Consider the following 27,201-nt stretch of genomic DNA (forward strand, 5'->3'; position numbering starts at 1 on the left):
GGATTCCACTATTTATCCCAGGGTTCATAAGGAATAAGATAGTAATGCATTTAGTCTCCATTTCTGCAGAAAGATTTTTCCCTCCCACTAAGGTTAATACTAGTACACTTGACTTCATGCAGCACAGACATGTTGACCCAAACAAGAAAAGCTAGTAAAGGTATCATCATCATCCTGCCGTCAAGCAATTTACTCACTGGTGCTTGTCACCAGCAGTGACCAAATTCCAGCTAGCAATTTAATGCAAGATCTGCATTTACTTAAGCATACTATGCTTAAACAGAACATGCAAGAATACTCCCCATGACCAGAAAAAAACACTGAAACAGCTACCTGGGACAGAAATGTTCAGAGTTTGAATCAAAGAGATGTCACTAACACTGGATATGCACTTCGCCTTGCAGCTGAGGGGTGTGTACACTCTGTTAAACACTCCCCCTCTACTGTGTCAAGTTTTAAAGACGCATTAAGTCAGAGAAACCTGGTCTCTACTTGAATATAGTGCTGAAATAAAATATAGCCAAGCACAACAACATAGCAGATTTTGGTATTTTCAGGCTGCTATTAAAAAGACAACCATGGCATGCAGCTGCTTCACATGTAAATTTACACCTTCTTAAAAAAAAGGAATTAGAATAATTCAACTAATCCAGAGTGACACTGATGAATATATACTTGGGTCATTTTTAAAAAATATTGGTTCATCTTGTACACAGGAATTTGGCAGTATCCCTTTGTTTTTAATCCCTCTAGTAATCCTAATTTCTGTTTCAAAACCTCCTTAACGCTTGCAAAGGGACAATGTATACAGGCATTGCACTTCATCAGTTCATGTACTGTCCTGTGCCATGACCCCAGAGATGCCTCACACTTAAGTGCTCCAGCACCCTCACACACACACCACCACAAACAGCTGTTACCATTAAGTAAAAAAAAAAGTACCAAACTTATTGGAGTACTTACCCAACCCCAAATAGCTATTCTGTCCTTATCAACAAAGCTCATTTCAGAAAATTTTCTAAAACCAAACAGAATAATTAAATACTTAACAAATTGCAAGTATCTGCCATTATACAGACATGCCTGTTTTCCATCATGTCTGCCTCTTCCTATTGTAGAAATAGTAATTTTCTACTTCAGAGTGACTGCATAGGAAAACATAAAATAATTCAGGCACGTGTATCTTTAAAAAAGTCAGGAAAACATCTGTGCTTGTGAATATAAACCCCTGGACACTATGTAGAAGCCCTCAAACTACACTCATTGACATTTGTATTGTATTAGGTTAAGTTGCACCACCTGCCTTGCCTTTTTTTTTGTCACTATTTTTTTAAAAAGAGGAGCAACACCCAAATTGCAGCTGTAAGGGACAGGCCAACACCTGTAGATCTAGCCAGGGTTTAAAATAAAATAAGATTCTGAAATGCTATTTGTTTATAGACTCCTTAACATTTTATAATCCCCAAAAGCAAACCCTGTAAGAATACTTCTTTGTGATACTGAGATTTTCATGCTGACATCATTCAGTTAGTGAGGTTCTACAAGCATAAACCAAGTGATGAACATGAACTATGATACAAAGGGTGAGTAGCTCATACAAATAAATGCTTCACAACAGAAATCTTTAAAAAGCTTGGAGTAATACTTCCAGCTCCAAGTTCCTTGGTAGCATGCTCTTTTACTGATGTGACAGGTATCTTCTCTATAAAATCAGAGACATAATAAATTTGTATTACAGCATTAAGTCTTCCTTCTTTTTTGAGTGTAAAACAATGATTTGCCTACAAATGACACACTTCAGCATAAAGAATTAATGCAGGGTTTAGTTATGCTTTTGACAGTGATTCCAAGATGACCGTTCAAAACCTTCACCTTTGCCCCCCCCCGGCCCAATAAGCACAGAAAAGAAGGAGCAGATGTTGACCATTTCACTGTAGCTCACCTCGCTGCTGCTATCTGATCTTCCACTTCATATGTTCCCAGCCTTCGGTTTACTGCGTGCATAATTTCATCCCCTTGGTATCCACTTCCTCTGCCATCAAAGCTGGCCACAATGATCTGCTCGGTGCTTGCAAGGTAAGTAGCCCAGCTGATCCGGAAGACATAATCCACTTTCTGACTACAGGGTCCTGCATACCTGGGAAAAAATGCCACAGAATTCAGGCATTAATTCTCCACATATTCTCGTATCAAGCCTTTGAAATACAATTATTGCTGACAATTTTCAGCCAGTAATGACGATTATTATCTGACAAATTAAACTGAGCAAACAAGAAAAGCATCACTCACCGACTCCAAACTGCTGCTTTGTCTACACACTAAAAGCAATACGCTTTTTTAAAACGTCAACTGTTAATCAAGAAAACAGACTGGATTTTGTGTTACCGCTTTTTGCTCCAATAAGAAACTTTTATTATTTTGATTTTAAGCAGGTTGTCAGAAATGCAAATCAAATTGTTTTTTTTGTGTTGGCATATCTAGTCACCTGAGCTTCAAAGCAATACTCTTCAACTATTTCTGTTCCAGTTACCCATCATTTATTTGGTTAAAGTCTGAAATCAAGAAATAGCCTTCATCTGGGAAAATGAAAGAGACCTTTTTCTGCATTTTTAGTGCCTTATCAGTGTTCCCTACAATCTAAACTTTCCTATGCAGGCTGAGGAAAAGAAAGAAAACAAAGCATTTTTCTCAGTATTAAAAGCAAAGAAAAAACTGGTAATTCTCTGTATCAAGCTTTGTTTTTTACACACTATGCATCCTGACACTTCTGAAGTGATTTCTGATTCATATCTGATCACCATGAAGCTGAGGCGATCCTGACAAAGGCCCAGGTAAGTCAATAAAAAAAGAAAAACAAAGTAATTCCTAAGAAGCAAAGAGCACTGACTCCTCATTAAGAAGTTCAACAGGCATATCAAAAGTATTACAGTGCTACCAAATCACATTACATAAAGATGTATCTAACAATTAACAGGAGTGTTTTTGTGGATTCAGCCTTTCGTAGAAAAAGGAAAATATTAACATTACTATTTTAATGCACAGCTAAATTTCAGTAATCTCCAGTTAGAAGGAAACATACCGTCATGAACAGAAGTGCTAAGGAGGAATGGACCAAACAGCACATGCTAATGGTCTTGAATTTATGAAAAAACCCAACAAATGCAATCCTGACCACAGCATGCCATTTGCCAACAACAGCTGGCAGTCAAATATCAGAGAAAATGCAATGTCACACTCACTGCTTCAGCTTTCGGATACACAGATTATCCAGGGTTTCATTCTGGAACATAATTTCATTTAGTGTTTTATCTAAGGAACTGTAAGAGCAGAGAAGGAGGTAATACTAACATCCTGGCTTTTTATTCAGACACAGAATGCATCTGCGCCTCTGCCACCAGCAAAATAGGCGCTTCTTAAGCATTACATCATCTTAGGGTACAGGAATCTATCACAAATTGTGATACACTTCATTTTTTTCATTCCCTCTTAAAACTACTTCAAGAAGTAATTAGAAAACATGCCAGTTTTGTGTCTCCTGATCTTATTAAGAGCATTTGAAGTAGATGAAAGTGATTATTAACACAACATTGCCATGTAACTTGAAGACTTACACATCAAGGAGCAGAGGGTACTTCTTTGATGAATCGAAATGGGGAGGCAATATCATTTGATACCACAGGTCTGAAAGGGAAAGAAGTTTGACTTAGGTCAGTTCTCCAGCAAAATAATTTGGCATGCAGTGCAATTCATACAAGAGCACATCTGAGTCACTCCCTTAAGAGTAATTTCATCTGAACTCTCCTAATATCTACAGGTAAATGTTCCTAGGAATCTAAGGCTTATAATTATTTAAAAAAATGTTTTATAGCTATGCTATCAGAAAGTCTGGGACTGGAGTTTCTACAGTAATGTAGGGGACTCACCATGCTGCCCCGTAACATTATTCTACATTATAAGCTTACATGTAAAACTTCGTAGGCCTCCACACTAGTATATCTGACACTAGCTCAGAAATGTTTCTCTACTCAAATTCCTCTCCCAACACAAAGAAGAAATTTTAAATATTTTGAACCTGCCAGATAGGATTTGCATGACAGTTTGTAAAGCATCCCAGAAACATATCCAAATAGCTATTATTTCTCAAGAAACATTGATTCCAGTTCCATCCGTGTTACTCTTTCCGCCCAAGCTGGCTGAGAGTTAGCTGAATATTTTAAATGCAAACCATGTAAGTTTTGCAAAATGATTGGCTTGGCTGTTCATGCATGAATTCTAAAAGAACTGGTGCTGCAAAGGAAGCAATGGCAATGGACTGCACTGCAGTAATAGCCAGCGTGCAAGTCTTGCATATTCATATCTGGACAAATTTCTGTAAGACATTAAACCACACAAAAATTAACAACCTAAACTGAATACATGAAAATACTAGTTTTACTTTTGCATACTCTATAGTCACAGGAGCAGATTTCTTCTTTGATTACATACATGGATTAGTGAGCAGAACCTGAAGTAGGACTACGTAAATGGGTTTACTTCTATTTGTGACACCAAAAAAGAGATTCCCCTTACCCAAAAGCTTTTACCCTGATGAATTAGTAAGAACAAATAGGAATAAGAAAAAAGAAAGAATATACAACTGATAGCATGAAGAACATCTTTAAACCTCCATCTTGCCTGGAAGAGTTCATCTTTAGCCCTAGTAAAAAATGTGACAGAAAGACAGAAAACACAAAGATAAAGAAAGTTATTATATAGATAGGTAACAATGGAAGGAGGGAGGCATCAAAAAGAGCAGTTAACAATGACTGACAGAACTAAGTACGGTTCATAAAATATAATTCTATTAATATTCATTCTTTTTATCAAGAGGAAGTTTGTCACAAAGATAAAAGCTAGTAGTAAAGGCTGCAGCAAGAACAGATTAGGCAGGTACCAGGCCTCCCACTGCCTGTCTATCACGGCTGGCTTCTCAGCCTAGAAGTATACCAAGAAAGCTGCTGTACCCAGATATGCAAATTCTGAGGGGCACCTCAGTTGCGTTTTTTACCATTTCATTATAGTCTGTATTCAAAGGTTTATGTAGTCTTACAGCATGAACGCGCTTTTAGGAACATGACTGTTCAATCCAAATACTCCCCTACACAATGTCAAAGGTCATCTAGTGGAAATGTAGCCTAAAGGATTTTGTCAGCTTTTCCATTTAGTTTCTGCATACATTTTTTGTTACTAACTGAACTTCTCCACTTGCCAGCCTGCTAACACAAACCAAAGGGACTTGTACCTGTAAAGTAAGATTTAACTGAATTTATAATTTAATTTAAATTCAACGATGCTTATGAGCTTTGTGCCCCACCCCTACTCCTGTAATTTACTGAATGTGGTGCTAGGGACTTCTGTTTTTCAGTTAAGGTACGTCAAGGTATCACAGGAGGACAAAAGTATATTTTAGTTAAGAATATTTTGGGATTTCTGGAAAAATAAAACAAACAACCCAGACTGTTTGGAGATGTCAAAAAAAAAAAAAGAAAAAGAAAAAGAAGAAAAAAGTCCTAAATTTATCTCGCCTTTAAGTTCTGAATAACCGCAGTAATCCCCACTACACCCACCTCTTCTGTAATTGTTTTCATCAGGAGACCTTGAAGCACTTGGTGAAAGGGAGAAAGAAAGGCATATGGTTTTGAACTTACTGTATCCACCTATAAGAATGGAGCCAAATTTTTTTGAAGGCATCTGAATATCTTCCAACAAACTTTCCAGTTCAGTGTTGTTTTCCAAGTATCTGAGGACTAAACAACAGAGTTCATAAAAGATTAAACATTATTTTCAAATGCATAGCTCTTTAGTTGTGAACAACTTTAAAAATTCAATTTGAGATGATGGCAGCCTACACTGCAGTTTTAGCTTACTGCAGTTTTTGTTTTTCCTCTCAGATTCAATGTTTACAATATAGTTTTCCTTCAGTAATTTAGTAACCAGAAAGCTGGTTTCCCTGTTTTTCATCTAAGTGCAATTTCAGAAAAACTGAACAATTATCCAGTAAATAAGTCATACATTACTCACTGTTTTCTAGCACAATGTAAAATATTATTAAATAAACTATGACTAAATGTATGCCAAGCTATGTAATCTATTCTTCTGGTTAACTATACTAATCATCTGAAATTAAATTTACCCTTTATAACTGACATTTTAATTACTATACTAAGCAATTTACAGTGCAATTTTCTGAGTCAATGCAAATTATATTTTAAGACAATCCCATACCTTGATCATTACTACTTCTGTGCAGAGTAGATATAGGCAGGCCGGGACCTGTTAACAGAGCACGAAACCTTCATGTTTGCATGATGTCTCAAAATACAGCCCTCAAAGTAACTGGAAGTGGGTGAATCATAAAAGCTCAGATTTCGTTCCCCTCCAGTCTGCACAAGCTGGATTTTTAGTTGGGCCCAAACTCAAGTCACAGGATCCTGTAAAATATGCAAAGTGTCTTGCAGGCGAACCACAGGGTTGTGAAGAATTAAACTTCCACTCTTGAACAAAGTCTACCCATTGGTTGTGGACCACAGTTTGGAAATCAGTAAGCCTTGTCACGGAGACCACAGCAGCCTTCTTCAACCAACCAATTGTTACAACTTGGCAGAACAATTCCCTCCCTGCTGGCTGGCTGTCCTTCTAGCCCATAGGTCAAGGAAGGCCTTGGCATCTTAAAAAACAACATACAATTCAATTTAAGGGAAATTTCAAAGAAGATTTTATTTTTCCCATCCTTTGATTAATTTTTCCCCTGTAGTATCTAGTACAAGCACTTAAAGGTCAGAGACAGACTACAGTCCCATTGCGTTAACTTATGACTATGTTCACTAGATTTTTATGAACAGGACCATCTATCTCAATTTTACTGCCATGCATAAAGCACTTCTCTTTACCCAGCCTGTTGCTTGCCTTGTTCCCCGAGCCTTCTACAGGGAATTCCTTCTACAGACACAAGCTCCCCATGCAGCTCTTGAGGAGCTACACAGAGAACAGGAGTCTTTTGCACCTATTTCAGGACCACTGATAAGATTTGACAGATCTATCCCTGTAATTTTTGACAAGGTGCTTTTGAACCTAGGAAGGAGTAAGTTTTTCTGCTGCCAATGAATTTATCCAATGATACCAACACATATCATTGTTCCACCGTGCATATGAAGATCCTGATGAAGTGAACTTCCCCACCCAACTAATCAGTGAATCATGTTTATGTCAGTTAATTGGAGATATACTCACCATGACAATTTAGTTGATAGTACTGTGCATCTCTGCTGAAGGACACAGAATAATACTGGCACCTTTCTTGATTCAGATCACAGCTAACACATTTAGTAGAGTTTGGACTGTTTTCCAAGAGCACTCTGCAAAATAGACAAGCTTCATTTCAGAGATGAAGTTGGTTTTTTTTTGTAAGATATGCTAAACTAAGGTATGATTTTGAAATACATTATCTACGTGTTCCTGCTCTGGCAGGGGGATTGGACTAGATGATCTTTTGAGGTCCCTTCCAATCTCTAGCATACTGTGATACTGTGTGTGTGTGTGTGTTAAAATTCAGGAGTAAAGTTATTACCGATTTAAAAATTAGAAAAAACAGACTTTAATTTTTTAAGTTCAATTAATACTGGAATTATAGTCATAGCAAAAAAAGCGTAAGAGGTTTTCTTTAGGGATTTGTTGCTAATTCTTTTCACAATTGTCCTTATATTAACTAAATTTATAGAAAAATATTGTAGTTATTTTTCCAGTTTATACTCCTACACTAATTTCCATTTAATATCCTATAAAGGATCCTGTATTAGATTGTGAACATCCTAATCTTTCATTTCACAATGCTTTTTCTTAAAGTTTCTTTTTCATTAACAAATATTTTATTCGTACTGCAGAAAAAAAGTCTTACTTATAAAGATTTCTTCCTCCTGGCATTCCGTTTTCATTACTAATGTAGTACCTATAAAAGCAAAACATACTGGTTTTGATAAAATATTTACAGTACATTACAATATTTAAAGATTTATCTTACAAGTTTAGATCAGATTTTCAATGAGTTAAATGACATCTTCTGCCTGTTCTCCCTCCCTGCTTGCTTAGACCCTTGTTACAAGCCCTCCTGATAAGAATCAATAGCTTAATTACAATACTTACAAAAAGTTACTGGTTACAGCTGCTATGCTGATTACTTCCCATTTTCCTGCAGTAATAGGCACTGGAGCCTGCAGAGGTGGGGAAGGCAAGGCAGAAAGTAGAAAGTGAAGCTCCTCAATCACCAGGAGAAACACAGGTCAGCAGCGGCTGTCCTACACCTTATTACCTACCTGTGAGCCATTTATGTAATGGATGTGCTTGTAACCTACTGTATTGCTGAAGACTCTGTAGTAGGTAATGTTGTTGGGTGCAAAGTGAGGGACAGATGGCTGAAACTTGAACAAAAGAGAGATGCCTATTAAAGCAAACAACAAAACTCCAAAATGATAAATTTAGTTTTGATTTTGCTAAACAGGAGTTTCAATACTTAAAACAACATATCACTGAATATACTGGGATTTTTTTTTTTTTTTGCCTACTTCACAGGTAGAACCCGTAGCCGCTACCCTAAAAATAAACACTTGAAATATTTTCTTGCTCCCTTCAATAGCAGAATTTCCTGAGTATTAGTCCTGGTAATGATCGAAGTCCCCTCCTACCTTCCTTGAATTTGAAATCCTACAATTGTTCCTAGTTTCCTTCCATTTTAGGACACGATATGTGCATCTATAAAGTCACTGTTTTATTCTGCCCAATGACAACATGCAGCTGTAACCTATAGCAATGTCAATGCTGCAAATATATTTTCCTTAAATTTCCCATTTTAAAATGTGCTTGTGAACAAATTCTTTGAAATTTTTTCTTCTTTTTTTTTTTAGCCTGAAAATGAAAAATATCCCCCTTATTTAAAGGGCTCAAGCTGCTTTCCAAGAGGAAATTTTGCTACTAAGTAGAAAAAAAACCCAACTGATTACAGAATGCCAGAGAACCCAAACTGGAATGATATTTTCATGAAAGGACTATCCACTTATCAATTGGGAGTGACAGAAATGAATGGATTCTTTCTACTGACTGTCATTTGGATGTGCTCCATATGGTAAAGAGAAAAACAAGAGGAATGAAACTGAGTCGAATGAAATACAAGTTACTTTTGTGATAAATGCCCAAACCAGCTAAATGTTAATTAGGCAACTGACACAATGCAATTACCTCTGAGACAGTATACCCATTTTTTAAATGGAGGTTGAAATAGAAAGATGAAGGGACTTGCCTCTGGTCACTCAATGTAAGCAATGACAACTTGTGTCTTCCTAACCCAAGTGATCCAGATCATCTCTCCTTCATCCCTAGTAATATTTTTTGCAAAAAATAACTTGGCAAATATTTTGCTAGCTTCTCCCTTATCACAGTCTTGCTTTTTCAAAGTGTGACTTTCCTTCAACTCAACTGGCAAGCTTTAACTTAACTCATGACCTGGAAGCCTTATGCAGTAACACAGGCTGTTCTGAGCATTCTTAGATTAAGCATAAATTCATCTCTACTTTGGAAAGGGGAAAAAAAAATAAAAGAAAGAGGGCGTAAAAGAAAAAAAAACCCACTATATATATATATATATACACAAAGAGAGAACTACATATCTATATTTTACACACCTATTTACTTAAGTTTGCATATACACTTATATGAATTGTATGCATATGTATGTGTGCATATACGTACACACACCCATATATATATATATATATATATATATATATATATAATCTCCCTTATCAAATGTCATTTTATCATCCGTAGGTAACAATAAAAAAAAATACCTTTCCTACCCCCTCTTTAATCCTACTTTCCACTCCCTTATGAAATCCAAGAATCATATAGTGATATTATTTTTTCTTCCAACAGCTCCTAAGATGTGGGTTGTCTCTTTAAAAGAAACAAAAAACCAACAACCTAGTTTAATGGCACAGACTTGCATTTTGCCCTCTCATTTTGCACAACTGTTTACAAAGTCTGCAGCTTGATCATCACATTGTCTAATTGTGAAGCCTTTGCTGCAGAGAAGCAAAATGTGTCAGCGTTAAGGCCTTCCTTTCCATATCAAATTTGACAGCAGGTGGGTTGATCTCTCATCTTCATACTGCGGATGATTTCATCCCTGCTGTTGCCTCCCTCTTTGCATTTCTTTAAACTTTCATTTTTGACTTCAAAAGTGAATTAGTGACTAAAGCATAATCAGTGTGTGGAAAATGCGGGAGTGGAAAGTGTACTCTGTGTTCTCATCAAAAACTCTGAAACTCATTTCTCCCTCCAAGTCTGAACTTTTGCATCTCTGCTTCACTTCCCCCAGATCTTCTGTGTAGTTCATTAGGTGCCTACTCTCTACCATGTACAAAAGGACTGTGAGGCAGCTTTGAAAGCATCATCCAGACAGTAGCAATTGGTTTAGCAGAAGTTGGTGAAGATTTTAATCTGTCCAGTTATTTGCATCATCCCCCATTCTATTCAATGGGTATTTCAGGTGGGGGGGACAATAAATAAATAAAAAGCCCCAAAGACAATGCAGAATGGTTTGTTGCAACCTGAAATGCTAAAAATTACTTTTGTCTTCTATGCACTTCCTCCAATAGAATTCAAAGGTTATAGGATAAACTTCTCTATACATTTTATCCCCTAGATCATTCTAGAGGTGGCGGGAAGACTGGAGAGCCGCCAAACCAGCATAGCTGACAACTCCCCCAGAACAGAGGGAATTCTGATTCTGCCTCCCTCACTCCCCTACCTACTGCTACCAAAATGGTAGCTCAGAATTAAAAAAGGAGTCTGGAAGGAGCACTCTGCTTTTTGGCAAGCTGAACATGATGCACAGGTCATAGAGGACACAGTTACAGCTCCAGCCCATGCTGCACTGTCAGCCCAGCCTGGGAGTTCAGAAACTCCAGACCCACAAAATCTTAAAAACGGGAGCAGGGTGTTGTAGCAGCTCCATTTGAGACCATTTTTTCCTTTACATGTAAAATGCAACAAGTGAATGGATGAGACCTACACATAAGAGGCACTGCAAATGGCGAAGCTCGCGTGAAATTTTCTTAATTATCAGTGTTACTTAGCACATAACAGTTCTAGAAATTGAACACTTACTCTGCCAATCCAGCCAGTTGTACTTTCTTCTGTATGCTGTCTTTCCTAAGAAATAAAAAACAATCCCACAACAATTATGTTTATTTTACATCAGGCTATGTTTCTACAATTATACAGGGATATTCTGCTCCTTTCTAATTTCATTTATCAAGCGTTGTGACTCTCTCACCTCCTTTTTCTTACCTGTGGACACAACCAATTTCCAGTAGCACTTTCGAAGTCACAGACTGTGAGGACTGAAAAATTCTGAATTCTTCTGAGCCACTGCAGACAAATCCTTTCATCCGTCACCCATGTTACAACACTCAAATAATGATCCCTGAAAACGGCAATAGCATTAGACACTTAAAATCCTCTCTGTCATAGCATACTACGCAATAGCATTCAGCAATTTACTGAATGAGACTCATCTGGCTATTTTCAGTTCTATCTACTCTTCCACAATAAACAAGGATGCAAACCTAATTGAGGCATTTTCTTATCAATTGTTTTTGTCACTAGTAGATGTTTCGGTTATTTTCATTAACACAATAAAGAATTAGATGTTTTGTACATAACCCCTTTCAGAAAGACTGAAATTAAATTCTAACAGCCAGATCACTATCATCTAATGCATAAAATAGCTACTCCAGACTATTCATAAATCTTGTACTATGTGCACCTAGAGGAAATTCTTCTGAATATTGAGTTACACGGGCCCTAGACTTTGGAATTTTATCTTTAGCTGCATGAAGTTGGTTGCTTGTAAGGACTTCCTGAGTGATATGTATCTTTGCTCAATTTAATACTTATTTCCATGATTTAGAATGGAGGGAGAGATCATACCAGAACAACTATTACTATTTGAATATTTTACTTTCATCTTTAGAATACCAACTAGTTGACATAAGTACTGGAGTATCTAAAAAAAAAAAAAAAACCCAAAACCCTGTAATTTTCATGAATATTCCTATATATTAATTTTAAAAAGGCACCACATAAAATTTAGTGGTTTTGTTTACCATTATGATTTGTTAGATGTACTCATCTTTTCTTATTTCAGATCTCTCCTATCTCCTAGAAGACTTATGAACTAAAAATAAAACAAACCTCCCCTCCAAGGCAAGTATACATTTTTAACTGGAATTTGCACATTTGACTTAGTTCCAAGTTCATGTTCTTCCCCCCCCCCCCGTTAGTTAACAAAAATGTGTGGGAAGTTTTGTGATGGAGTGAGTATATTCATGATCACTGGGGGGTGGGGAAGTGGAGAAAAAATAAAAAAGAAAATACTACAATTAGAGTGGATGGATTAAAAATATATGCCAACTGGTTGGTGACCACTTTCAGGTTTATTTCTAAACTGCGGCTTAGAAATCACATTTGAAAAAGGTCTATTTTTGCATTTATATTTGACTGGGAAGTTAGTAGGTCATTTAATTGTTATTGTCACTGCTTCAAACAGTGTATTTTTGACAAAAAAATACTGTAAAAGCACTCTGCAGGAGCTTGTTTGATTTTCCCCCCCCCCAAAAAAAAAAAACAAAACTCACCCAACAAACCCAAACCTTGTGCTCCTCATGTACCTGTAACACCCGGCTCCCCTTTCTTTAAAAAAAGGGAATTAGCCCCACAGTTTTTGTTCCCTCAAAGTAAGAGAAGTTAATTCTGGAGACTATAAATCCTCTATCAGACAAGATGGACTGTCAAGGTAAATCCCCCCAACAAAATTACTATTTATTATACTGTTATTATAACATACTAAATATTTTCAGGTTATTATAGGGACTTGGAGTGCACCTTCAGTTTTCAACAGCCCCTCAAATGTTAACTAAGCTGAAATGAAGTATAGCATACAGTAGTTCTGCATTGCCCTTACTCATCTGCTGCTGAGAAAGGATGTTCCTGCAATAATTGTCTGGAGCTCTCTACTCAGAGGACCCGATTTTAGGGCAGATCACTTCAGACAAGAAGCATCCACTGCCCTCATCCTCCTATTAGCCAACAGGAGTCCCCTGTACCCATGATTCTAAAAGTGGTGTTTATACACTGCATGGATTTCATGCTGGTCATTTGCGCAAAAAATATCAGGTTTTATCCACCATGATGTGTGGCACTGCCATTCCAGATTTTGGCAGCTTTTCTTGACAAAACTTCTCCTCTGAAACAGAAGTGTGCTGTGCCCCCTTCAAATGTGGAGGTGCAACTGCTGTGCATACAAGCTCTGGATAGCGCTGCAACAGGCAACCATTTGCTGGGGCATTGCCCCTCGAAATCCCCACCCAGGCAGGTCAGGTATGCCACCAATTCAAACTTAGTTTTACTCAGAATCTGGCTCCAAGAGAGTAAAAATAGAATTTTCTATCACAAAAAAGTAACCTTTCCTGTCAAACAGCGGTATAAATATACATGCCATGCAAATATCCATTACTTTGCACTTCCAGGAGCAAACCTACCCAACAGCAACATTGCACATCACTTGCTTTTTCCTACTCGTGTACTTTTGCTCTTGCAAAATTCCTCAAGACTTGTTCTGGCCACCTCAACATTTGTAGGACACATGCGAGACTTAACCATTACCTGGAGCAGCCGTTGTGAGAAAGATGAAATTTCATTCCTTGCACTCATCATTCAAGACTTGTTTACACTGTTACATTAATTTAAACATGGATTAACTCCATATAAATCTCAGGGCTATATGTTAGCCAAATAGATACAAGGCTGGAAAGGAGATGATGGTTACTCTCCCCAGGTCACACAGCAGCATTGTTCAGCTTTCATTAGGTGTGAACAAAAGATAAAACGTGACTCTAAGACAGCAAGAACCTAAACCAGAATTGAGCAAACCATATAGGGCTTTTACTTCTGGGGCACTGAAATTCTGAAGCATACAAAAGCTACATAACACCTTGCTATTGCAGCGTTACTGTACATAAAGGATAAAGAATAAAATTCATAAAATCTTGCTTAATGCAGAGATGTTAGTTACACCATGGTGAGGACTGAAACGGAATAGCACTGAAATTCCAGTTACAATTTTTTGGCCACTATGTTCAAAATGCTGGTTTTATGCACTAGTTAACAGACCTCTCTTGTTTTTCCCTGAAGTTTATCACTCTAACCTATGCTTCCATACCCATGTTTGTAAGTGCAAAGCTCTAAAAAATTTCTACAGTGCTGTTAAAAAGAAACAAAATCCAGGATCTGGGATACCAAATTCTGTGTGCATGCATTTTAAATCAATTTAGCTGCTCTTTACAAATACATTTATATCATGTTGTGCATTTCCAGTGGCATTTTGAGAAATACAATTTTCCATTTACTGTGAGAGGTGCTGGTTTTCACCATGTTTCCAAAGAAAACAAACATTTTGAGTATAAGTTTGAAGATCAGTCATCATACCTTGCCTTAGCAAGGAGTCTGCTTCCAACAAAATCAAATCTCCACTTACCATTAAGGTTTTGTTTTGTTCCCACCCCCCCCCCCCCCCCCCAAGTGAATTGGAATACATATATTATAATTTGATTATACAAAAACTTGCTCATATTAAAGTTGTACTGTGAAATGACTTCACCATAGTTAGACTCCACTGAATGTGATGAGCCAAGAACTTGTCAAATTCTGAATATAACATACATGGAATATGCCATCTATATATAATCACTAGGAGGATAATCTCTGAGCAGATTTTCGCTGGTAAATCTTGTTGCTACCGGAGCCCCAGGACTGGGAAAAACTGCCACGTAAACTGAATACAAGGTGGTCACACATCAAAGCTCCTCCTCTCCCACCAGAAGAAACAAGCAAACATTGAACCAAAATTTCTTACCCTGATATTATTTCTGCAGGTGGAGAAATTTCAACAGGGTGGAAAGCAGGAAGCGATCTGGTATCCACAATAAAGAATTGCACAGTTGGATTTGTAGCTCCTGCCTAAAAATAAGATTTTTCATTGTACTTTTGAAGAGAGAATATTCTTTGTGAAATAAGTGTATGAAACGATAGCCAAAGAAATTACTAGAGTGAGGTAGAACCAGCCAACTTCAAACATTTGAAAAGACAAGTTCCTAATGCAGTTCTTAAGATCAGTACATAAATTATCTTTTGTGGTTTTTTTTTTTTATATGGAAGTGTTAGTTATGCATCTCTAGATAAGAAAGACTACTACATTTAGAAACACCAGTAACTACATAGGGCTTGCTGTACCCAAAGCAGTTTTGGGCAATATTTCATCCCACATGCCACACACAGTACCTAATGGTGAATCAAACCCACTGCTAACAGATAGAAAACTTCTTCATGGAAACCCTACATTAAGTGTTCACGTAATAGCTGCCTATATCACAATCAAAGCTGTGACTGCAGCACATATCCCATTATTTTTAATGTAGTATTACTGACAGTAATGTAACTGTGCCAAGAAGGGATTCTCTAGAATTTAACCAGTCAAGTCCTCATCATAATGGTTAAACAGCTGTAGTTGATCCCCCTGCAGAAGTCAAGCAATATTCCAAACACAAGGGGTTTTATAATAATCAAAGGTGCAATTTAAATTGGCAGCTCATTCCACATCTATGTCTGTTCACAGGCAGCACGCTCAGGGCAGAGCACCTGCAGCGGTCCACAAGCCCAGTGCCTCACTGTGAGCAACAGTGACCTCTCTGGGGGAAGCTCCAAGGGGACAGCTGAAAGCCATGTGTTCCTGAAGTTAGGAAGTGACTGACCACGACTGCTGCACAGAAAGCTGACCCTGGGCACAAAGAGGACCAGAGGGCAGCTTTTTACAAACAGCTGAGCCATCAGTTGACTGTATCAGCTGTTCTGCCCCAGTTAATCAAAAGAATGAGACTATCTTCCTGAGCTGGCCAGACCAGCATGTGGGAGCATACACAGGTGCCTCAGCACAACAGAGACTATAAAAACCAAACAATGAACAAAAGGAACTGAAGGAAGTGATGGGCTTGAAACGGTTTCAACCCATGTAACTCCTTCCCAGCAAGGGGAACACCCAGAACTGCGGCAGTGAGCGTGTTATGGAGACCCCCAGTGAGAACCATGTTTATGTCACGATTTAGCAGTATAGTGCAATTGCTGTACTTTGTACTTGTGTCTTTTAAGTGCAATGATGCACCTACTAAATCAAAATCCCATATAACTAACTTCAAGAAACTTCATACAGGTAAATCTTGTATTAAACATGAAACCCTCCACTTATGAAGTAACTGAGAGAATCTGTCTGGAACATATTGGACTCTCTCACACTATTTAGTCCAGTGCCAACTGTGCCACAAGCAGTGGGCACAAATTCATGTGGAGAGGAAGGGAGAGGGAAGCAGCTGCACACACTAAAGGCTTCCCTCTAACAGCTAAGACTAAAAGAGCTTTATGTTTAGACAAGGAAACTCCATCAGCAGATTCCTCTGCTTCACCCCAATACAAGAAGCATCCAACAACTAAAAACGCTACACTGAAGCTGAGAAGTTTCTACTAGTAATACCATGCAAAACCCTAACACCATGTACATCTGCCAAATGCTCTGTACCAATTTCAACTTCCGAAGACTTTTTTTCTCTCCCAACACATACTTGCTACCTCAAAATTGTCTGGTGAAACAACAAAACCTTAAATCATACTTTTTTTTTCCTTTTTGCTTTCCCCTGGAGATAATAAAACACTTTTAACATTGCCAGATGCTGTTGACTTCAGAAAGAGTAATCACAGCAAGCTGCTGAGGAGAGACAGACAATATTTTCATTAGCAGAAACTGATTAAATGAGACTACTCTCTTAATGAAACTGCAGAACAACCATGTTTAATAAATAACACAGACCTTGGGATATGGGATTCTAATGGTCTTTGGATACTGCAAGGTGTCCTCAGAATAAAAGGAATACTCTATAACAGGAACTTCTGAATCATTAAATGCTGCATATGCCACAAAATTGCCATTTGGAGACCACCACAGAGCAGAATGGGTGCCAAACATTTCCTCTGAAAGAGATGGAAATGCATTTAGGTTATAATTGATAATCTGGCTCTTGTCCTAAGTACTGTTCTCATCAGTTTTTAATAGGATTTTTTCAATTGAAGCTCAGGTACCAAAGTGAAGACTGTTTGACAGCATTAGATCAATGCTTACAGGTCTATCATATGAAGTTAATTCTCAAGCTGACTTACAGTGATGTACTGCAAGTTAGGTGAACTCATTTCTATTCTCAGATCCTCACACTAGCTAGGTATTAAGCTCAGATAAGGATGCCTGCTTCTGTTAAAACAGAGACTAGATTATGTTGATTATCAGATTATTTTGAACTTTTCAATGATAAGAACTTCTATGAACATTTTTTGAACTTTTCAATTATAAGAAATAAGTTAAAATAATTAAAATAAACAAAGTTTTATGCGAAGTAAAATATGCTTGACATAGTTACCTTCGTAAACCCAGTCTGGTATGCCATTGAAAATTTTATTTTCTTCTCCATTTTGAGTGATTTGAACAGAGTCTGCTGTCGGTGAAGGTTTTATATAAACATTATTATTCCAAACATATGCCTGCAAAACATCATTGTGTTTACAATTACTATTAGAGTAAACCCTACTTCCTTCCTTTGCTTCATCTACTGGGAAATCTACAAGAGATGAGAAAGACTGTCTGAAAGCTGTGTTTCACTGAACATCACTGACGCGTAACAATCTTGAATTACTAATACAAATCATGTGTAGCAACCTAACTTCAAGCCTAGGAGCAAAAACCAAACAACTATGATAAACGACATGAGTACCACATCAAGTTTGGAAAGGTTTTTTTTGCTACTCCTTTTCTGCTGAGGTACAAGCTTATTTTCCCTTATTAGGAGTTGTTTTTCACTCATTTGTCTTTCAAAGAAAACTATCAGTACTTTGGTAAAACTTTGCAAAGATAGTGCATTTCCTCACTACCACTTAAAATTCTAGTTTTTAGCACCTGCTTGCCTCTCTCATCATCCCGATTTCATCCTCTCCAACAATGGCACAGTTTTGTTCTGGAGCTTTGCCCCCAGACAGAAAAAGCTCTTTTCAACATCCTTTGCTTATGTGGTTGGGCTCTATAATTCCTGTACTACAAGCAATAAGAATAAATAATTGCCACATGCTCCTGTGACAACTCTTTAGTCAGATCCAATGCTCACCATAACCCTGCAAACACAGTGGCTATCACCATCACCATGGACTGGGATGGAGAGGAGGAAAATAAAAAGCACAGTGGGAAAAAGTTCAAGAGAGATTTTGATATTCTAATCCCTGTTACATGCATCCATCAAGTAAAACTTTATTGATTGTGATGTCATTAAGAGATAAAAATCACAGTGGATGAGTAAAACAATTGTAATGCGGCTCCTCTGAAACGGATGAGCTACTGTCTGCAATTGTAAAAACACTAAGTTCCTGGGCATTTGTGCATTTCATGACTACTGGGGCCACTACTAATTTCAGGAATGCAGTTTCATTAAAGAAACAAAAAACACAGGGATTTTGGAGTTTTTCCAGCAACAGCAGTCAATTTGGGAACTAGTTCAGCTACTTTATCCAGCAGTAGGAAATTCCCAAAACCTCAAGGGTGCAGACAAATGTGAGCTTCCATGTGAGTGTACAAAAACTGCTGTTTATATAAGTTCCACTTATCTTTACTAACCAGTTTGTGACCAGCAGGTGACCAGGATATATATTGTGTATCATTAGGCAGTAGTCCATCATCTAAGATTGAACTGGAAAAACAAAACCAAAATGCAGCAAAGAGAAATCAGTGAAATGTCATCTCATTGGAAAATATTGGTAAAACTACATCTTGTGCAAAAATTACTGACCTGCTATTGAAATCATAGATGTGATATGAAGCTGTATAGGAATGCCTCCACAACTGCAAAGAAAAAAATGAAAATTAAGAAATTAAATTTCACCAGATTCACACCCCTTACAGTTTGAATTACCTCTGAAACTCTCCTCATGCTTTTGCTTAAGACAGACAGACAAACCACAATGAATGTAAAAGGGTAACAAATCCCTGCAAGGTTTAAGAAGAGACTAAATAATTGCCACCCCCCTGGGGTCATCACTTAAATACTATGACAGAGGCCACTGCCTAAGGACAGAGACAGAGAGGCCAGAGATGATGCAGATTTTTAGAAATCCTTGTACCTACATGGCAGACTATTGTAGCTATGCACGGTTAATTCTCCTCCTTCTGCCTTACTGGTGCACTCGCTGTTTTCATTTCTCATTTTCCATGCTGTTTTATTTAACTTGGCATCTTATTACTCAGTAGTCCTCACAAGTCCCAGCAATATTTCTCTAGCAGTTTCTCCAGTTAAAGAGTGACGTATTCCCATTCATATTGCCACAGAAATAAACCTGTTCTTTCAAAAACCTGCCTTTCAATGTCTTAACACTCTGTAGGCACTTACAGAGAAAAGATGATGATGATACTGCAGATGTTTAAATGTGCTCACTATGTGGGGCTGAAGACATTTGATTTAGCCCATGGTGTTGACATGTTACAATAATGCTACCCTTCTACGATGGTTCTGGAAGATTTGTATGAAGATATAAACCAATAACTTAGTACTACACAACCAGATGGCTATTACATAAGAAGTGTCTACATCCTCATGATTCATTTTGTTACCGTTTTCTTGCAGTAAAGATTAATAACTTTCAATCACACTATTACATAAAGGTTAAAAGATCTTGCTTCAGCATTAAAATAAAATTAACTCTTATGACTGCAACAGATAAAATACTATAAAGCAATACATCATGAGTAGAGGGAATGTCTAGGGTGGCTGGAAATATGCAAAACATTTTGTGGCCACTAATGACACAATGAAAAGCCAGACAATTATTAACAATTTGGAAAGACAAAAGGTAACTGGCTTAATATTACCTAGCAAGGAAGCTAAAACTGAAAAAGTGATGGCTGAGTGCACAGATTCTGGCTAGCACAGTGAGAGAGACATTCCTGGACTGCAAAGCTAGAACATGTAGACAGAGCTCAGTGGCACAGTGCTTGAGTATTTGTACACTGCGTAAGTCAGCACTGAACTTTTTGCAAACAAAACAGGCAGCTGTCTATTAAAAAAAAGAAAACAAAGTTACTGGCTTCTCAGTGCACACACTGTAATGTCTCCATTAATTTTCTGTAACTGTCCTCATGTGGCATGAAGAACTAGGTTTTCATGCCACCTGGCCTAAACCATAGGTTGACCTTTGTTGAACAGTTAACCACCATGCCTGGATGAGGCATTATGCTGGAGTTTTTTCACGTGCTTGCTGACAGTAGGCATCAAGGATACCCGAGTCCATTCCAAGCAGAAGAGGACAACCTTTTCTTGTAAGCACATGCTGCTTTTCATTCAGATCATTTTAAGTTATGTCCTAACATCTCAGCATAATAAGCATATATATATAGCATATATGTATAACCGCGTGTCTACAATCATATTTAATCATCGCTTCTCCTTACTCACAGAACTCCTTGGACAGTGATGCCCATCTACTCTTCCAGCCTGTCTTCCCAGATGAATCACTCAGCCTCACTCTCCTTGTGATATTTCTCCATCCACTTTTTACCCATCTTACTTTCTTCAGTAGTCAACTCTTCTGCCAAGCTCACAGACAACAGCAGTCTCTCTTCCCTCCTTCTGCCTGCTCAACTTCACTGTTCCTCTGCAGACATCCATCTCATTCATCCATCCCCTGTATTTCCCTTGTATTCTTTCAAGCCTCTCAGTTGCTCCCAAACCTTTATTTCCCAGTATCATCCTCAGAAATGCCCTCATACCTTTGTAGAGCTATACTGCAGAAGAGCAAACTTTTGGTCAGGCGACAATATAACTGTGGTTGCCTTGTATTTATCCTGCCAACAAAGAGCAAAAGGAACACATTAAGCATTGATCCCAAAGAAAAGCACAGAACAAAATATTAAACTCAATACCTTTCCCAGTATCTGCATATATATTATATACAAGTCAACGTACTAATGTTGTATTCGCCAAGATTACCGAGGATGTTCCAGTGTCAGCATTGATAAGTAGGATGTCCCCATTAGATGCTTTGTGAAGATACTGATTTCCTAGAAGAACAAGAAAGTTGCTAATAAACAGTAAGTAAAATGCTGATCAGTTATTTCCCTCTTTCCCTTACATTTTTTAGTGGGAAATAAAAAAAAACTCGTCAAAGCCGTTTCCCACTTTTGTAATGAAAGGATGCTTATAGTACAAGAATGTTCAGAGTGTAGTCCTGGGACTCACAGCCTCTGCTTACTGGCACCTCTTCTCCTTGGAGCACGAAGCATATTCAAAAGGAAAAGCACCCTGTATCCTTCTGTTGCCTGAGAGTCTGATGCACAGGAAGCTGACATACTTCAGAAGATAACATGCTTCCATGAAAACACATAGATGTAAGTATGCTCTTTTATTAGTAGGAGAACATAGCTTGACATGAACACAAACGTCTAAGTTGACAAAAAAAAAAATAAAAAAATTACAAACCTTTGAGATATGCACCATTCTGTAACAGCACCATAAAATACTATACCTTATCTTTTTGGGATACGGCAGTTACCTCAGCATGAAGATATATGTTTACTGAAGGCAGTAGATTTCCTAGATATTTATACTCTATGCAGAAATGAGTTACCTGAAATCCACTGCAAATCATACGTTCTGTAGTTATAGTCATTGTTCAAGTAATTACGCAGAGTGTAGGTTCTTCGTGAATCAGGCTCAGTGGTACTTTCTGAAAGAAAGAGACAGAAGGAATTTCAGTGTTGCTGCAACTTGTTCCACCCCAGCTTCTCAACCTGACTAGTAAAATAAGTGGGTTTTCGTTGCTGGTTATTGATGTGTTTTAGCTAACCACCTCTAAAGTATTAGCAGTGAGAAGGCACTAAGGCTTTTCTGCAAGATAAATTCAGCAAGCATAAAATAAAGAACTATCAGTGAGATCCCTCAACAAACTCTCTGTGAAGATGAAAATACCTTTTAGACAGTGACAAAAATAAACAGATGACCTCTGGCCCTCGTATCCCAGGAAACACATAGTCGTAAAGCTCAGAAATTGAAAAGAAGTGATCTTAGTGTCTTTCCCTTCTATGCTCACACTGAGAACTTTGCTACAGAGCCCTGACTGCTAATATCTGCATTAGACATCAATTGCAGGGTGAGTCACACAAAGCAGAGACGTACATGCTCATGTTGGAGTGGTAGATGGGCAAGGTTGTCCAGGTGAATGAAATGGGTCATCCACAAGTACATGTACAGACCTCAAAAGATATCCTAAAATTAAAGCAGCTGATGTATTTTTATCACATATTCTGTAATACTGTTGTTCCTGCTCATGAACCTCTCAGCTGTGAATCATCTGCTTATCATTAAATTCAAATTTCAGGAATGCCTCAAGTAAAAAAATCTGAGGAGCAGTAAAATTTTCAGGGAAGATCTAATTTAAAAAAAAAAAAAAATTAAACCACAAACTCACAAAGTCCTACTGATAAGCTTATGATGAAATAACTAGTTAAATATATATCCCTTTCTATGTTCTTCACCAAGGTATCTTAATATTTACTGAAACATTACTATTTTGACTGCAAAATTAAAGCCAAGTTAACTGGGTTACTATGAAAAGATTAAGTGAAACTCTGAACCCAGTTAATGAGTTTGGTAATCGGCTCCAGCACACTGCAGTCAACTTCTATGAAAATATTTCTTTCTTACTAGCTGCAGTGCACAAGCTGCTCTTTCCAAAGTATAATAATAGTAATAATAATAATAGGTCTTTGAGTCTTTGTGATTTTTTTTCTGAGAACAAAGAGTACAATTTTCAAATTCAGGTGTGCAGTTCTCTCCCTATATCTCCCCTGCCCTTTTTTAAATAGAAACCTAAAAACTACCCTCACAAAAGTCTACACAGTGCAGAAGGGAAGCAATTTTTATTTCAACCAGCTAAACCATTCCTTTTTTGTTACTATCAGTATAAACCAAAAGACTTAGGGCAAAACCAACTGATAAAAACACTCAAGTATAGATGTGGCGACTGATCAACCAAGATAATAACCTGCTCCTATCAGTTCTAAGAGCCCCAGTCTTTCAGATACTTTTAAACAGATAACCTCTTCTTTCATTATGATAAGAAAGAAAACTGCTGCAAAGTCCTTGGGGATGCACACACAGAAAAGCATTTTACAGTAACATTTACAGGTTCTTTCCATGCAGGGGAAGTACATGTGACATCTGGAACACAGCAGGAAGATACTTATATTAGCTTTTGCAGTTCTACTCTTATTTCCAAATAATAAGCACCTTGTACAGTGCAGACTGTACAGCCATTGCTGCAATAGAAGAGCCATAACAAACAATTATTTTAGTCTAAGATGCTCAGCAAAGCTTTAAAGAATTGCTTGCTCAATTCAATCTGAAATTTGACTGCTCTAAAAATTTACTAGTTTAGATTTCATGCTCCTGAAATTTCTGTGAGAATATTAATTCCTCAGGTTAATTATTCTATATTAACTGAATACTTAATTTGATGGATTTGAACAAGTGTACATTTGATATTCATGCACAGTTGTCTAGTTGGGAATATCACTTCTCTCCTTAATTGAGTGTCATTTACAATTAGAGGGGCTTCTGAAAGCAACAAAATTCTCTCTTGGAAAAGGAGGAGCCATTTAAGACAGGTGGCTGATGAACAGGTTTAGGGATTTTTCCAAACTGATGAATGTTTTTCCCCTTGGTGACATACATATTTTGCTGAGGTCTCATTACTAAAAATCAGGACACTATTAAGATTTGTTGGCTGCGTATAAAATTAAAATTTCATTTTCTGTCAACACCTTCCACATAGTAACTGAATATGAAAACATACGCCAAGCTGTAAGGGTATACTCATAAAAGTTCTAGTTGAAATCTTTTCTTCATTTGCAAGATCGGCCATTACCAGTATATTCTTACTTAACCACACTATGGTACCCACTGAAGATATTCAGCATACATCGAATTCTGCATTTTGCTACTTCTTGTTCAGATTCCATTTGAAAAAAAGCGTCAAACAGGTTTATTTTGACAAAATAAAGTAGTTGTTGACATTCAAGAGCATTTTATTGGCTTTGAATATTGGATACAGGTCAATGTGTGTTCATATTTTAGCAAAACAGCTTCTTTCACTCTTAGGTTCTTCAGAAAGGCTGCGAAGGCTGAATTTTCTTGCTATTTTCACTATTCCAGATACAGACTTATTTTTCTAAATTCCAAACAACTAGCTCCTCATCTCTACCCCAGCAGCTCATCCACATTTCCGATGTCATAATGATATACTGGAGATATTTAAGTGCTAACACCTCTGTTACAGAAGCAAAACCTAAGTCCTTCTGGGAAGAAGGCTCTTAGCCTTTTATGTAAATAGTACACATTTAAGGTTGATAAACAATTTAGTTTCCATTTTGGATTATTTCTTTTTGAAAATGTCATCCTTTTTCAAGGGAAAAATTGAGCCGGTTTCTGAAGGTGTAAAGCAAGCAAGATGTTAACTACTGTGTAATGTTAATTATATGACATATCACCATACCAAAATCTAAAGTTCTTGACAAATTACTTCTGGTATATGTATTGCTTAATCCCCAGTATCAAGGCATATTTTACTAATTTCCATATATAATAAAAAAAGGGCAAGAAATTACATAACCAACTTAAAAGGGAAAAAAACTATAAACCCAGTAATAACAAAAGCTTTATTACATGGTCACTGCTACCAAGAAAGTCTAGATGAACCACAAAGAAAAGACAAGTACAAGCATGATGCTCAGCAACAATAAGAAAGAAAGGGCCAGAGAAATTATAAAAATCAGAAAAGGTGAACTAGTACTGCTGTTTTAAAGTGACAGCAGAACATGACCAAGAATAATCTGCTATATAAGAATGTAATTCAGGAGCAGCGTGAGAGATGCAAGAAGGGAAACCTGCCTGATTCAGTAATTAGTCAGAAAAGTAAGTGCCATTTCAGGCTATTTTTTACAAACCTCCCTTCTTCCCTGTTTCTCTTCCAATGTGTGTAAGAAAGCACTCAAGCCCCCAGTTACTGCCTAAGGTTAGTGACAGCACAGAAATGGAATTCCCGCAAAGAAAGTAACAATGACTCTCCCAAGGTTCACTTATCCCAGAATCCCACCTATACCCAGTAGCTGACACTGGGACACCCAGAAGACACTGTAACAGGTGAGTGCTCCTGGGGCAGTTCACACAGTTCACACTCTGGGGCTGCAAAGGCTTCCCCAGAGGGAGGTAATCATTAACTTTGAAATCGATAGCTCTGGAATCCTTCTCAAATTTGCCCCATGTCATGCAAAGCAAGCAAATAAAAATAGCAGAAGTGTCCTACAGATAGCAATCCACTGCAGATATTTGTTTTTTATACTACATTACTCAACATTGGAAATAAGATACATACCAGAATTAAATGACAGTTACAGAACACAAGGACATACTGCAGGAAAATATTTCCATTCCCTGTCTTTTCCTTCACTAACTAGAAAAGTAATATACCTCCACGTAACATGAGGACTACAAGAAAGCTGTAATGCAGACCAAGGTACATGAATACACAGGGAAAAGAGAAGAGTTAGAACAGTTAAATTCAAGCCAAAAGACTGTTTGGTCAGACAAATCTATGGCATACTCACAAGGCAATTAATCTTCTATATCCCCCATTCAACTCTGGGGAGAATTTCAGCCATAATTTTGATTAAAATCCTTTGAAGGTAGCTGAATGGAATTAACTACTGCTTACTCTTCATGTAACAGTTCTCTTACAAAAAAAAAAAAAAAAGGAAAAAAAAAGAGAAAGAAATCCAAACCCTAAAATCCCACAAAAACTCAAGATTCTTATCTAAACCTTACTTACTGAACCTAGAGCCAAAGAGATTGTACTTCAAAGACCAATTTATGATCCACAGATTTAAATTCCCTTACAGATTTTCTAGCTTAAAACACCTTTAAACCTAATGACTTAAAGGAACTGGAATAATACAGGACCCCTTTACTCCCAAGAAAACTGTGACAGATCACAGCTGCCAGATTCATTCATTTTGTGGCATAAGTCTCCAAACACAAGGACTGTGCATCAACCAGAAGCCTCTCTCTATTTTAAACACACTGTTCAGTTGCAAGCAGCATGTTGACATTGGCAAGAAATACTCCTCCACACCACCCAGTCACAAATTTGCTTAGTTCAAGACAGAATGCAAATAGGGTAAGCCAGGGAAGCCTGTAGATATGACCATCCTCAACAGAACAATGACGAGAGCTAGCTAAAGATTTTCTTTCTTTTTCTTTTCAGTTATACATTAACACAACTGTGAGGAAATCAGCAGGCTTACATGCCTGACCAAGTCCTTGAAGCACAAAACCATCTCAGCACTTCCAACATTCTTCATCTGCAAGTCCAGAATGACAACATGAACTTACTGGTCTTCTGCTGCCAGTAACACCTCTCTCTAGGGTGGCTTTCTACCAGCTGCTAGTAATACACAATGCATCAATTAGGCATCAGACTTACAAAGTAACCTCAGACACCTTACGATCAGTAAGTTCCCCAGCACCTGCTGTGCCTTTCCAACCTCTTCACACCATAGAAACATAAGCATTGTATCACCTAATTATGATGGTGATGATCCTTCTCATTCAGTGAATACCTCACCCTTGGAGAATTAGACCTGTGGATGCAGGAACCAGTTTTGTGATCAGACCACTGTAAAGGACCTCCCACTATGAGGCTGTTGATGACTTTCTCAGGATGATACTGCATAGCGCACCATCTTCTTCCTGCTGTCAGCATTAGCTACTCTTCCTCTCACCCTGGGCCTTCCTGCCCAGCTGGCTGGAACAAGAACTGTTGTTACACAAGAGATAAAGATGTATGGCCACTGCACATTTCGATATGCTTTTTGCATGGAAACTTACAGGAGAAAAAGAAAAAATACAGGAGACACATAAGTAA

The 27,201-nt window shown here is 37.6% G+C and overlaps 1 protein-coding gene across 1 annotated transcript in view; it reads right to left on the reverse strand.

Moving 5' to 3' along the window:
• LOC133265130 (dipeptidyl peptidase 4-like) overlaps positions 1–27,201 on the reverse strand; it is a 42,657-nt gene that overhangs the window by 10,791 nt on the left and 4,665 nt on the right. Inside the window, exons 4-22 of the mRNA XM_061445789.1 lie at positions 21,850–21,948; positions 21,189–21,283; positions 20,993–21,067; positions 19,020–19,072; positions 18,848–18,920; positions 17,607–17,727; positions 17,006–17,166; positions 15,005–15,108; positions 11,380–11,515; positions 11,197–11,241; positions 8,349–8,453; positions 8,179–8,246; positions 7,934–7,984; positions 7,270–7,394; positions 6,265–6,312; positions 5,688–5,786; positions 3,612–3,681; positions 1,943–2,137; positions 964–1,018 (exon numbers count right to left, since the gene is read on the reverse strand). Coding sequence (XP_061301773.1) covers positions 964–1,018; positions 1,943–2,137; positions 3,612–3,681; positions 5,688–5,786; positions 6,265–6,312; positions 7,270–7,394; positions 7,934–7,984; positions 8,179–8,246; positions 8,349–8,453; positions 11,197–11,241; positions 11,380–11,515; positions 15,005–15,108; positions 17,006–17,166; positions 17,607–17,727; positions 18,848–18,920; positions 19,020–19,072; positions 20,993–21,067; positions 21,189–21,283; positions 21,850–21,948 — 1,778 coding nt within the window. The remainder of the gene's footprint in view (positions 1–963; positions 1,019–1,942; positions 2,138–3,611; positions 3,682–5,687; positions 5,787–6,264; positions 6,313–7,269; positions 7,395–7,933; positions 7,985–8,178; positions 8,247–8,348; positions 8,454–11,196; positions 11,242–11,379; positions 11,516–15,004; positions 15,109–17,005; positions 17,167–17,606; positions 17,728–18,847; positions 18,921–19,019; positions 19,073–20,992; positions 21,068–21,188; positions 21,284–21,849; positions 21,949–27,201) is intronic.

This window comes from Pezoporus flaviventris, unplaced genomic scaffold (assembly GCF_033815535.1).
Source record: "Pezoporus flaviventris isolate CSIRO_AGI_PZ_B2104156 unplaced genomic scaffold, CSIRO_AGI_Pfla_v1 ptg000001l, whole genome shotgun sequence".
Classification (NCBI taxonomy): Eukaryota; Metazoa; Chordata; class Aves; order Psittaciformes; family Psittacidae; genus Pezoporus; species Pezoporus flaviventris.